This window comes from Diaphorina citri, unplaced genomic scaffold (assembly GCF_000475195.1).
Source record: "Diaphorina citri unplaced genomic scaffold, Diaci psyllid genome assembly version 1.1 scaffold1215, whole genome shotgun sequence".
In the NCBI taxonomy this organism is placed as follows: Eukaryota; Metazoa; Arthropoda; class Insecta; order Hemiptera; family Psyllidae; genus Diaphorina; species Diaphorina citri.
In genome coordinates, this window is record NW_007378644.1 from 20,910 (window position 1) to 35,947 (window position 15,038).

Here is a 15,038-nt window from a genome sequence, read left to right on the forward strand (position 1 = left end):
TTCAGACATATTTCCGTATTGTACCTATTAAAATGAACAGAAAACGTCTACTTTCTCTGTTTCGTATACCGTAGATATATCTCTTGTTAGGGCAGTCAAATTTTGACTTGGCTGGGGCGGAACGCTCCTTAATAAACGCCTAAAAATCCTAAATTCACATGTGTTTAGTACATATTTACCTAGTTCAACTTTGAATTTTATTTTCTCTGTTTCAGATGTTGCAGTTGCAAATGAATGACTACAGATACCACTACTTGTTCACCTCGTTTGTAAGTATACCTACCCTGTATAAGAAGGAAGACAAGATAGGAGAACGAATCCGCCCCAGGCGGAAATCGATCCAGCGCTCATAAGGCAGACACGTAAAACCACGGGATTGAGATTTGTATAGGCGCCGTAACAATAATTGACTATGCAATATGTCAGAAACAAAAATAATGGAGGTGTCTGGTCCACTTTTCTTGTCCTACTATTAACACCGCGGCGGGCCAGTAGCTTGTGAAATGCCGTTTAAATTTTAAAAATGTGTACCGAATTTCACCGAAGGAAAAATCATCGAGTAAAAACTTGGAGCTCGCACCGTTCGCTCAATAATAATTGCTTCCTCTATTGAGTCCTGGAGAGGTGAAGAGATAATGGCTGGGGATTATTTGATAAACGACAGGTATAATAATATAATATCGTGAAATCTACTGTTCAGTTCCTGTTATAATAGCGAGACAAACCAGTAGTTGTGCGAGACGCCAAGATTGATGAAAACTAGAAGGAAGGCAGTCAAAAGTTAGTACCTACGTCCTTGTGTTTTTTAGAAACACCTAACTTTGTCTAAAAACTAACTCTTAGAGCTCTATTAGTAAATAAATGACCTGAAATGCTCTTCGACCAATATTAGATTTAGTGCATTTTTCGATTGTTAGGACGAGAAAAAAAAAATAATGTTGAAATATTTGTTTTCAAATTAGGCAGGTATTCAGGAATGTCGATTTTAATAGAAAACAGGCTCCTTTTTCTTGGCGTTCCATTTCTTCACCCACGGCCCGTTTTCCGGCCGACTTATCTACGCTATCTACGGATAAAGGACATAAAAATCTAATCAGGCTTTTAATTCAGGAGGTAAATTGAGTCTAGAGGGCAAAGTTTAACAGGGACATAAAATATTTTATTACCGAGATAAAGGGAAAGGGGTTAAATAATGGGCGGGGGTAGTGGGGTTAAACAATAGGCGGGGATAAGCGGGATTAACTAAGGGCGGGGATAAGCGGGATTAACGGGGTTAAAGTCCCTTCTAGTAAGGCTTCCCTACTGTCTTTCCAGTTTCATAGGGAATACGAAAGTTAAATGGCAAGCCCATTTTGTCTCCCCCCCCCACCTTATTTCAATGGGGTTCTTTTCATGGAGAATATCTTGTTTTTATTTATGTTTATGAGGTAAAGGTACCCTGTATCTTCTGCTTCTTGTTGTCGTGCTGATTAAATAGGCCTGTGTCGTAGCATGTCTCTCATCAGATGAGTAGGTAGATAGGTAGATACTCTCATGTGTATTGTACGTACACCCTGAAGAAATGCACTATAGTCCCGGGGTGAACGTTTCAGACATATTTCCGTATTGTACCTATTAAAATGAACAGAAAACGTCTACTTTCTCTGTTTCGTATAACTCCTCCTTTATTTCAATGGGGTTCTTTTCATGGAGAATATCTTGTTTTTATTTATGTTTATGAGGTAAAGGTACCTACCTGTATCTTCTGCTTCTTGTTGTCGTGCTGATTAAATAGGCCTGTGTCGTAGCATGTCTCTCATTAGATGCGTAGGTAGAAACTCTCATGTGTATTGTACGTACACGCTGAAGAAATGCACTGTAGTCCCGGGGTGAACGTTTCAGACATATTTCCGTATTGTACCTATTAAAATGAACAGAAAACGTCTACTTTCTCTGTTTCGTATAACGTAGGTATATCTCTTGTTAGCCGATAGGGTAGTCAAATTTTGACTTGGCTGGGGCTGAACGCTCCTTAATAAATGCCTAAAAATCCTAAATTCACATGTGTTTAGTACATATTTACCTGTATATCTCTTGTTAGGGCAGTCAAATTTTGACTTGGCTGGGGCTGAACGCTCCTTAATAAATGCCTAAAAATCCTAAATTCACATGTGTTTAGTACATATTTACCTAGTTCAACTTTGAATTTTATTTTATCTGTTTCAGATGTTGCAGTTGCAAATGAATGACTACAGATACCACTACTTGTTCACCTCGTTTGTAAGTATACCTACCCTGTATAAGTGTATACCTATCTTATTACAGGGTGTATCAAAAAGAAGTGTTATATTAGACTTACTATATCATGGACACTCGTTGCTGTGTTGAAAGCCCAGAAGAGGTTAGGTAGATAGAACAGCCGCGTTAAAAAAAAAAAAAAAAAAAAAAAAAAAAAAAAAAAAAAAAAAAAAAAAAAAAACAGCAATAAAAAAAAAAAAAAAAAAAAAAAAAAAAAGAAGAAGAAGAAGAAGAAGAAGAAGAAGTGTACAATGACACCTTGTATACACGTCTCTCGCTTTTCTTCTATTATTATTTATCGTAGGAAATTAAGTCCGGAAAAATTTCGGACGATGAAGAAAACAACAAATTAGAGGAGAATAAGAACGGCCATTTTCATACCAAGGCGAAGCCAGGCGGGGGACAAAGGAATTAAAGTTAGGACAGAGGGTTAAACAGAGACAGAGAGATGTGTGAGGATGTAAGAGGGACAGAGAGGGATGTATGAGGATCTAATAGGGACATAGAGGATTTGGGATATGTTAGAGCTCATTTATTTTTATTATTAGAGAATGCGTGAGGGGGGGGGGGTAGGGTGAACATTTTTTTTTTTTTTTTAGAGGGGGGGAGGTGGGGATGTGGGTAAATTTTTTTTTTTTTTTAGAGAGAGAGAGAATTATGAACCGTCATTTTTAAAATTTCCTTTTCCATCTGTACCAACATGTGCTTTTTCCCCTACCTAAATCCATTGGTGGTGTTAAGACGCTCGTCTGGTAACCAGGAGGGCGTGGGTTCAATCCTAGCCCGAGGTATGGAATTTTACCATTAACATTATTTGAGAATTTGACCACAATAATAGTGGTAGGACTACTAACTGATGATGGATTAAAGCAGGTGTGCACAAACTGCGGGCCCGCCAACTCCTTTTGTGCGGCCCACGAGCTCATTTCGATTTTTAAGGAAAAATCCATTTTATTTTTCGACAGAAGAAAATTGTGTTAAAAAGGATTTTTGTTATTATTTTCTGAATTTGATCTACAACCTATTTTTCAAAAATTTCTTTCATTTTCAATAAAAGGGGAGGTCGTTAAGCTAAAAAATGCGCCCCGTGACCAACAAAAGGTCCAATGCGGCCCGCGGTCACCTTGAGTTTGTGCACCCCTGGACTAAAGGGTCTCTATAATCCTATTCGAACAGTATAAATAAGCACTACGTAAGTATCACCTGTATTATTCTTAGATATGTATATTTCTTAGAAGAAAAAGATCCTATAATCAGGTTGATTAGTACAGTAAATAATTAGATAGAGTAGGTAGATCCACAATTATTATTATCCAAATGACAGGCACTCTTGAGGTTATAGCCCAGTAAAATTGTGTGCAAAACCTGCCATAAATTGGAGGCCTTTCCTTTTTAATCTCACTTTTTAATGTGCAAGCACTTCGTGAAAGGAAGTTTCTTTTAATGCTTTAAAGACAAAAGTTACTGCTCTTTCTTCAAAAGGAAAGAATTCGGTACGGTTGAGAGGATTTATTTAACAAGGGTCTCTAGACAAAAATTGAGTTTCGAGTAAAAAAGTCGTAAAGCTTTTGATTTTCATTGAAAAGTATTGGTAGATTTGACAAGAACTCGTGTATCTTTGGGAATTTCCACCACCATTCCAAAATAGTAAAACCTTTTTACGCAAAAAGTGTCTGAGCAGGGTGAGGAACTTCTTGTATAAAAGGGTTCAATTATTTGAGTGGATAGGTAGATAATAAAGTTAAACAAAAGTTTTATCCTGGTGTAAATTAGAACTTAATACTGGTATCTAACATTATTTTATTCTTTTAAATGTAATTATTTCTAGCCAGCCTAGTTAGCGTGAAGGGTATCTCGTCTGCCTTGTAAGCGCTAGGTCGCGGGTTCGACCTAGCGCTTCTCTCTTCTCTTTCGGGACGATAAGCGATAAGACCTTGGCAGTAACAGTTCATCCTATCCTGTTGTCTTCGCTTTTCGGGTAAAAGTTCACTCTACCAATGATAATACCTGATAATAAATACATTTTTAAAAAAAATTGTCATATTCCTCATATTATTCTCTTCTGGATTGCTGATTGGTTTCAGGACATAGAGACATTTGACCTGGAGGACTTCAAGTACAACAGTGTCAACATGACGGCATTCCGGATAGTCAACCTAGAGTTCCGGGGAGGATTTTATCCTCAACAGATAAGGTTTGTTTTCGGAACGGTTTTCTTAATAGTCCTTCTCTCTTCTCTTTCGGGACGATAAGCGATAAGACCTTGGCAGTAACAGTTCATCCTATCCTGTTGTCTTCGCTTTTCGGGTAAAAGTTCACTCTACCAATGATAATACCTGATAATAAACATTTTTTTTTTTAATTGTCATAGGGTAAGTGTACCATTTATTCGCCCACCTAAAAAGCGTACCATTTATTGGCCCACCTGCCCACATTTATTTTTCTAATTTTCGTTTTTATGACTACAATTTTGGAATACCACTGGTTTGAGAGCATTCTTTAAGCCATTTCTTTTGATGAAATCGGATCTTGAAAAAGTTCGTCCAGTTCAGACTTGTGGCGTAGACCCACAGGTGGGCCAATAAATGGTAGGTACGTTTTTTAGGTGGGCGAATAAATGGTACACTTACCCTATTCCTCATATTATTCTCTTCTGGATTGCTGTTTGGTTTCAGGACATAGAGACATTTGACCTGGAGGACTTCAAGTACAACAGTGTCAACATGACGGCATTCCGGATAGTCAACCTAGAGGACAGGAAGGTCGTTGACCTTCTGGAGCAGATGGAGAGGTTTCAGACTTTGGGTCACAATATTCTCAACAGGAGCGGAATCATACAGGTAATTCTGAACGAGTGATGTAATGTCTTTAACAATTTGGCATTCAGCTCTGAAGTAATAGAGTTTTGTAACTAAAATGAGCGTCCCATTAACTGAACCTTTTAACGTTACTTGACGAAAACTCGTGTCTGAGCATGTGCAGAAACCTATTTTGGTCAACTTCGGTTATCGTCACTTAAGTTGGCGGTACAAAAACTTCCTCATGCCACGAATATTTTTTTCACTCTTTGCTATGGCTGTATTTTGAGAGATTTCAACCTCCATAAAAAAAGTTGTCAGTTAGTTCTTTTGTAGAAGTTCTGTAGTTAGTTCTGCTGTATATTATCGAATAGTTCATCCGATTTTGCTGAAATTTGATATACCTACCTGAATCTGTATTTTGTTCATTATTTTCTGAGACCTTCTCAGTTATTCAAATAAAATTAATCTTTTTTCAAGTTTTTTTCTTAATAATCCCTTGCGGGTTTAATAATTATTCAGAATGAAATAACTGGATTATTTAACGAGAAAAAATGACGATCAAAGAGAAATTTAAAGCCGCTTTAAGAAAGATTTTCTACAAAAAGTAGGCTCGAAAGTGTGGGTATCAAAGAAAATTTTATTCGTGGATTACCTACCTATATAGATTCCATTTTCAATATAAAAGATTAATTATAACCTACATTTTCAATAAAAACATATTAATATTTCAATAAATAAATCTAAAACTAAAATTTCATAGACTGTAGTTATAACAAGGTTATTTTTTACGAATGATTCTACTAATCCTTTTACTACAAGAGTGTGCCGGATGGCGCGCGAACGTCAAGATTTCAAAACTAGGCCCACTCATATCTAAAGCTTCCTCCGTGGAATGAAAGGGTATAAACAAAAGCTGTGGAAAGTTGAGAGGAAAGAAACACTAGCAAGAAGTTTTAACAAGACAACATCATTATTGATGGAAAACTTCAATGAAATTTTGGCCCTCTACCAAGATTTTTCATCCGGGAGTGATAGGGAGGGTTTGGGTTGGGGTTGGGGTACCTATAACCGGGCCGGGTGGGGGCTAACCCACGTTATCACATCTTTCCTTATGCTTTTACCTAAAATTGTACTTGGCTAGCTATATATGAAGGAAACCAGAATATGAGTAACATTTTATTACCTACATAGTATAGGTCTATAGCTCTATAGGTACTTCACTGAACTGTATTGAAGTAAGTGGTCGTAAGTAGCATCAGCCAACCTATAAGTTAGCCTAATTTGTAGCTTGTCTGCTTTGTAAGCGCTAGGTCGCGGGTTCGATTCCCGCCCGGGGCGGATTTTATCCCAAGCAGATAAGGTTCGTTCTCGGAGAGGCTAGAATTTTCCTATCCAATCTGTCAAGCGCGATATGTTCTTTTCGAAAGAAGAAATTTTATTCACAATTACCTCTACATAATTATGCATAATAAGTGGGAATAGGAAAATGGGAACCTCTCTAAGACGTGGGACATTTTGTAACTGGGAAACCTGAATACCTAACTGGGAAAAATTGCCGGTCCCTTGAATTCCGAATTAGACAGGTTCGATTGTACCTACCAATGTACCAATGGATGTGGTTGAAAAATATAGGTATATATACATTATACATACCTACCTTTCAACATTTTTGATACCTATACTCGTATATACGTCTTTTTCATTTACTTTTACTAATTTGAAGTTCACCACAAAAAGAATTTGTGGGATGATATAGCTTTGCCATTACTAAAATTAATTTAGATTCTCAGCAATTTATTAATTACTTGAGGTTATTACACACACAGGGGCAATATTATAGGGGGTGAATGAAGTATTCAAAATTGTGGGCGCAAAACATGATACTAAGAATAAAGTTCCATCCATGGGCGTACACTACGGGGTAAAAAATTCCCGGAGGGACGGGCCCAGCTTGTTAGTTTTAGGCCAGTGTTTCCCAACCTTTTCTCTACGATCGCCCCCTTTCAGAATTTGTACAGATTATCGGAACTGTGATCGCCCACCCCCAACATAAATATGTTTTAAATTAAATACTAATGATTAAGATTTCAACAGATTTATTAGCCTTATCTGGATGAATATTCTTGAGGTGGTAATCCAGTCGAGAGGGTTTCATTGCTTTTCGTTTGACAAAGTTTTGAAACACATGAGACACATTGGGATTGTCTTGTTACTTGGAAGTTCTATAAATCCGTACTTGAGGAGGTACTTTTCAAAACCTCACAAGTCACTCGAGCACAATTTTTCAGGAGAGCTCAAAAACTGATTTAAGCATTCCTGTGGTAGGTAGGAATGTGAAAATACTTCAAATAGATGTAGAATAACCCTAAATACCTAAAAATGAAATTATTTTCTGTATTGAATAACTTAAATTGAAGAAAATCCAATTTTAAATTTGGACATGTGTGCTTTTGCAGCGAACCTGGTGGTTTTGTGTGGTTTTGTTTTAACCACCCATGAACATATGTGTGATTTTGAAAAGGGCACACTCATTTTTGAGGGGGACAAATTAATTTCATTGAATAAACAAGAAACCAGGTAAAATATCAAACATTTTTTTTTTTTTTAATTTTTCTTTATTTTATTTTATTTTTTTTCAAAAGAGCTTTTTTTAAGAGGTTTGACAGAGGGAACTGTAACTGCTATGGTCTTACCCTCCCGAAATCGAAGAGAGAAGGAACACAGGATAGAAGAAACCCAGCCGTTCCGAGAACGAACATTATCCCATCAGCTTAGTTGGTAGGATAAAATCCGCCCGGGCGGATTTTATCCTACCAACTAAGCTAACTAGGCTGGCAAAAAAATCGAATGAAACTCACGACAAGTGAGAAAGGGACTTTACATATACAACAACTTTACCAACACCGGTAGCCACCTACCTGTACACTCCCGAGTTAGCCGTTTCTTAACATTGATACACAAGAGGACTGTTTTGTCCCAGGGTACAGAAGTTTCGAACGAGTCTCCAATGAAGTAATAGTCACACGCAAAATCCTGAAATATCAATTGAAATTAACAACAGCCTAGAGTCAATGCCCTTGCTAATAGCAAAGGTTGAGTGCAAAGGGCATCCACTGGTAAAATTTGTAACCGAAACCAAATGTCAGCCTAAAATCTCATAGACTTTTTATTATGTGGAAACACTTACCCGAATATAGGCAATAATATATGTCAACATATAACCGCGACGTCCATTAGATTCCCCAGCAGGAATACCACCATATCTCTTCGCAATGGAGTAGATCTTGTCCTCATTATTCTTTTGAGGTAGTCTGTTAAATACTGACATTTTTTTAGAAGATGCCATTGTATCTATTTACTTAGGTAATATAAAAATTCTAGGTTGGTAGGGGTAGGTACCTACTGAAAAGTATAATCTAATAATGCAAGTGAAAAAGTAATAATTACCAAAATGGAAGTTTTTACACAATAATTATTTTTTCACTGTCAACACTCAATTTCCGTGATTAGAAAGATAAAAAGAAAAACTAAACCGCACGCGTCAGGAGCAGAGCTGAATGAAACCAGGATCTTGCGATCAGCGATTGCTCGGCAAAACTCGGACGCACGTGCAATATTTTTCTCTCTCTCCTCTTCGGATTTATTTTTTTAACACTAAAATAACTAAGTAAATGTAAATGCAATTTCTTTGTGTTATTATATCACAACTTTGGTGCTCACTGCAGCATTGTAGGATTTTTCCCAATATCTCAATATAGTGATGGGAAAAATGAAACTTTTCAGGGCTCCGGATCCCAGGTTTCGAAACGCTCTAAGGTTTCGGATCTGAGTTCCGAAACTGAAACCGAAACCTTCGGGTCCGTTACGTAACGAAGCAGACTTAAGCAGGGAGGTTTCAGTTTCAGTTCAGTAGGTATCGAGTATCGACATAGTTTGTAGTGCGCTTGCGCGTACTAGAGTTGTGAGTCTGAGATTTCATAGGGTGTCATAATTCAAGTTCCGAAACTTTAACTCAGCGGTTTCATGAAACCGGATCCGTATTCTCGGTTTCGAAACCGCGTTTCGAAACAGTTTCATGAGACACATCACTAATTTCTTTGTGTTATTATATCACAACTTTGGTGCTCACTGCAGCATTGTAGGATTTTTCCCAATATCTCAATAATCCTAACATCCAATGTTTACCTACCATGCTGGCAGCGGTAGCTATGCGCATTTATATGTCATAGCTACTCATTTTCCTCACGAGGCTGAGTGGGCCCCGCAACATCCAGTCATGGAGTCAATAATTTGCATGATACAAATTTCTTGACCCCGCCGGGAATCGAACCCGGGTCTCCCGCGTGCAAGGCGAGCGCAGTGACCACTACTTGGTGTGTGTGGTGGGTGGATGTGTGTATGTGTGGTGGTCCCGTACAAATAACGGGTCAACCACTAGTTATTACAATAGTAATAACAAGCAGGGTCCGTCCCTCCAAGAATTTTTTAGCCCGTAGTGATTAGAGAAAATCAGTACCTATGTACCTACCTAATTTGTTTAATATTCAGTTTATTATTATTCTTGAAACTAAGTAGGTACCTACTTACATTTTTGCCCCTAGATAGCCATCGCCCCCTTTATCGCTCCTTTTATTGATCGCCCACCATATCGCCCCCTAAGGCTTCATCGCCCCCATGAAAATCTCCATCGCCCAGGTTGGGAAACACTGTTTTAGGCGACAGTATAAATAATCTACCTATCTTAATAAATAAAAGCGGTCAAACTTTCTTGACTTGGCGGGGCGGAGCGCTACCGCGCTCCTTAATTAGAGAACCTTTTTAATTTTCAATAAAAACGTAGAAAAAGATATAACATTTTTTGAAAATAAGAAACAGCGAGAAGTTAAGTTATACTATGAAAATAACGCGAAATTCGACTAAATTGTTGCATATTGCATACACAGAAACATGTACATGTATGTGTCTGTTACGGCGCTGTTACTCTGATGTAGGGTTGGGACATCGAGACGAAAACATCGATGTTTTTAAACTTCGATATATCGAGTATCCGATGTATCGTAATCAAAAACATCGATGTTGACATCGATGTTTTTGTTCCGATGTATCGATGTTTTCAAAACATCGATGTCGATGTCCCAACCCTACAACAAAGACAAAGAATTAGTAATATTATCATCAATGGAGTAAAACAAGAGAAGAATGAAGATGTGTACAAAATTATAGAAACCCTGGGAAACAAACTTGGAATTCCAGATTGCATGAAAGATGTGCATAAAGCGCACAGGGTCAACACTTTGGCGAAGAACAAGATTAAACCGATCGTAGTGAGACTTTCCAACACATCCGTGAGAGACAAGTGGACGACTGCATCCCGTAGCAAACAACTGTACAAGGAGAAAATCTACATAAACGAGCATTTAACTAAGGCCAATCAAGACCTTCTCTTCAAGGCGAAGAAGCTCAAGGAGGCGAATGGGTATAAGTTCGTTTGGGTCCGAGATTGTAAGATCATGATCAGGAAGAATGAATCCTCACGCATCTACGTCATCCGGAACGTGCGAGACCTGGAAACCTACATGACACTCGTCCCTCCTCAACTGAGTGAGAATGCAGATGATTACCTATCTGCCACTTCCTCAACTTTCTCCAAGTAGATATCAACAAGACACCTTCCTCACCGTTTATTCTGTCCATTTTTGTTTTTCTAAAATTTAATTTTTTGCTAATCAATTGTTTGTTTTATTTATTCAACCCCCGATATCATCAACCTTTCTTTCTACTTTTATCATTCCTTCTCATCTATAATACCTTTTTCGAAAATATTTTCGTGGTTAATGAAAATACAGGTTTAAAAGAAACTTCCTTTTTTTCAGTTTTTGAATCAAAGCCTAAAAAATACATATTTACCTCAATTATGAAATTTTGTTATAGCCCATACATTCTCTCATACATCCCGGATTCTCGTATAAAACAAGAATATGACTCAATATCTACTAGTTATTTATATAAAACCTTCAAACACCAGACATGAGTAACAATATCATAGAAATAATTCCAGATAATATTCTTCAAGCTTGTGAAATTTTTCAATCTATTTCAGACTCTCAGCAATTCTGGGCTTCAAATGGAATCGGAATTTTCCATATGAATATTGGAAAACTAAGATGTCATTTCAATGAGCTAATGCTTACTTTATCACCTCTTATGGTGTGTGTGGTGGGTGGTGCGTGGTGGGTGTGTGTGATGGGTGTGTTTGTGTGTGATGGGTGTGGTGTGTGTGTGGTGGTATGGGTGTGCTGTGTGTGCGTGTATGTGGTGGGTGTGTTGTGTGTGTGGTGGGATGTGTGTGATGGGTGTGGTGTGTGTTGTGGTGGATGTGGTGTGTGGTGGTGGGTGTGTGATGGGTGTGGTGTGATGGGGTGTGTGTGGTGGGTGTGGTGTGTGGGGGTGTGTTTGTGTGTGTGTGGTGGTCCCGTACAAAGGACGGGTCAACCACTAGTATTACCTAAATAAATAAAATATTAGGATCTATTGGAACTTTTCCAGATTTAGGTCCAGCGAGTCCTGTAACTTGTAAGTAAGTATGGTAGTAGAACCTAATATAAAGTTAGCACTTACCCTCGTCCCTGGTTCACACAGAATATTTCTAAACTAAAGTTGTGGACATGATGGAAATATTATTTACTTTATTATAATTGACTTAGATGAAAGGAATCTCTTCCTCTCCGATTTCTAGCATACCTATCCCACCCTTGCGGTATAAAGGGTGTCCCAATAAGAACGCAAGATTTGATTGTTTGATAAAGAATGGTTCCCCGTAAAAAAAAAGACTTCTCATCTCAGATTAATTGCAGAAGTAAACATTCTGAAATTATGTATGGAACAATAAGTACACAAATATAACCCAATAAGTACACAAATATAATTATGTCCCATAATAGGTACATTTCAGTTTTGATGTTCGCGATTTTTCGCGGAATTTGCGGAAACGCGAATCGCAGAATTGAATGAGTAGTCGATTGTACATGAAATTTGACGTAGAATAATAATATGCAATAGAATTTAGGGGTTCTTATTTGAAATTTTAAAGTTGGTACCAAGTTCGCGGTCTTCGCGAACTTATTCGCGAATTTCAATATTGCCAAAAAGTTCTTCGCAAAAATCAAAGATATATGGTTTTTTTTTTTCAAGAACTCCAACAGATTCGGAGCAATTTGAGTGGGTCATACATTGGTGGACACCCTTTATGTCCTATACCCAATGGGTATTACCCATCCGTAAATGCAAAGCTTCTGCTTCTGCCACGGATGATCGAAGACAAGCAGGAATAACCATTAGGGGATCACATTTATATTGCCAACCTAAAAGCTAAATGCTAAGAATTTTCGAGGATATAAATTAAGAGAAGGAATTGATTTAAACGCTAAAAATTCTAAAAAATAAAGTAATACCTACTTAACTCTTTTTACGCCAAAACCTTCTTTTCTTTTTCTCTCTCAAAAGGAATGCATTAGAGATGGCGTAATGTAATTAAAATAACTCAATTAGAAAAATAAGCAGAGACAGAGAGGACTCAAAGTTCAAGAGGCGATGGATGCACTTGCTATTTCTTTTTTATGCTTAGAATAAAGTTTAATGAATTGAATTAGGAAGTTAAGATAAGTGAAGTGAAGTGAAGTGAAGAGCCCAAATAACAAAAAAAAAAAAAAAAAAAAAAAAAAAAAAAAAAATGACAATGCTTCTCAAATTTCACGATCAGAGCTCATTTGTGTGAGAAAATGTGAAAAAAATCCCGCAAAAACCAGTTTTTTTGTCTGTCTGTCAGTCTGTCTGTCCCCATAGAAGGACTTATCCAAACCTGGTCGACCTCTATTTCAAAAAAGGTCTTTTTACCAGGATCACGAAAATGGTCGTGCAAATTTTGTCCAGAAAACCATAAAGCCAAAAAAACAAAAAAAACTGGTTTTTGGGGGATTTTTTTCACATTTTCTCACACAAATGAGCTCTGATCTTGAAATTTGTAAGTGAACTGTAGATAGACCAATAGACCTTATTTAAAAGGCCTCCAAACGCCAAAGTCTAATATCGGCATTTTTCGATTAGGTGGTATAGTACATGGGTACCTATACATAGGTCATAGGTGCTGATTTTCTTTAATCACGATCGAATAAACTACGGGCTAAAAAATTCCCGGAGGGACGGATCCAGCTTGTTATTACTATTGTAATAAACGCGACTGTAACAATTTGGTAAAAATCGGATAATCACCCATCCAGATATTAACCAGTCAATGTTGTTTCGAACTTCGAAAAAAAATCAATTTTTTTCATACTTTATATTGCAAAAAATCTTAATAAAAAAGGTTCAATATTAATCCCCTTTTAATCAGGGCGGTTTTTTTTTCTCATTGGAAGATTTAACAAGCTGGGCCCGTCCCTCCGGGAATTATTTAGCCCGTAGTTTATTCGATCAGTACCTATTTATGTACCTACCTAATTTGTTTAATATTCAGTTTATTATTATTCTTGATTTGATTTTTCGATTTTACTTTCATGTAATGATTTAAAATCAAGACTAGAGCCCGTTCTCCCTTTATTCCCAATATAAGGTTCAAGTCACCCATCCATTTATTGGCCTTGCTCGGCGTAGCTTAACATAGGTAACGCTAAAACCGGTCTTAAATGATCGACTGAAGTGTTATCCAAAACTTTCTCGCTTTGAGTTCATAGGTCGTCGCGAAAAATTTCGAGATCAGAGCAAAACTTTCTTGCTTTGAGTTCATGGGTCGTCGCGACAAATTTCGAGATCAGAGCTCATTTGTGTGAGAAAATGTGAAAAAAATCCCCCCCCCCAAAAAAGTTTTTTTTTTTTTTATTTTTGGCTTTATGGTTCTCTGGACAAAATTTGCACCACCACTTTCGTGTTCCTGGTAAAAAGACCTTTAATTTGATATATACCTAGGTCGACCAGGTTTGGATAAGTCCTTCTATGGGAACAGACAGACAGACTGACAGACTGACAGACGACACCGAGGCGAATACAATAGCGACTGACAGACACCGTAGCGAATACAATAGTCCGTCCCTTATACCTTTTTAGTCCGTCCTTCCTTTATCTATATAAATAAAATTGTAGATTTGTCTGTACATTGCTTGAAATCGTGAAATTTTTAGTTATTCTTACTCCTTATGCATCCACAATTCCAAAAATCACATTCGAAAAATTTCTGTCTGTCTGTATGTATGTCTGTCTGTTACGCTAAATAGACCTTTGGTTGTCCTCTTTTCACGAGAAAACGGCTCGACCGATTTTGATGAAATTTTTGTGGTTGTTAAGAAAAGTACTCTGGGTGACATAGGCTACTTGAAAATTTCACATTTCATCCTGATTCAAAATGGCGGCGGTTCAAAAACGTGAAGAAAATGGCCTGTCTGTCTGTATGTATGTCTGTCTGTTACGCTAAATAGACCTTTGGTTGTCCTTTTTTCACGAGAAAACGGCTGAACCGATTTTGATGAAAATTTTTTTTGGTTGTTAAGAAGAGTACTCGGGGTGACATAGGCTACTTAAAATCGTCACATTCCATCCTGATTCAAAATGGCGGCGGTTCAAAGAGCGAGAGCGAGATGAGAGAGAGGAGTTGAATCACCAACTGGCGGCAATAAACATATGCCGTGGTGTGTGGTATGGGTTAGGTGGGTGGTCGTGTGGTAGTGTGTGTGGGTGGTGTGGTGGTAGCTGTGGGTGGCGGTGCCTGTGGTGTGGAGGTGGTGGTAGTGTGCGGGTGGCGCGCGCTCGGCGGGTGTGGGGTAGGGGCGGTGTGGGTGGTGTGTCGGGTACGGTGGTCAGCGCTCTGGTTGGGCGGCGCGGGGGGGAGGGTGTCGGTGGTGCGCGACGCTGGCGATTACGCGAGGCGGGACTGTCAGCATAGTCACGGTCCGTAGGTAGTTCGGCGTTTGA

General features: G+C 38.1%; 1 protein-coding gene across 1 annotated transcript; it reads left to right on the top strand.

The window, feature by feature from the left end:
• Nucleotides 1-215: 215 nt before the first annotated feature.
• LOC113469750 (glutamate receptor ionotropic, kainate 2-like) lies at nucleotides 216-5,135 on the top strand (the record flags this gene model as incomplete). Its single annotated transcript, XM_026827633.1, has 3 exons — nucleotides 216-269; nucleotides 2,206-2,259; nucleotides 4,953-5,135. Coding segments are annotated over 3 exons (291 nt in total), but the record flags the coding sequence as incomplete, so codon positions are not given.
• Nucleotides 5,136-15,038: the final 9,903 nt, after the last annotated feature.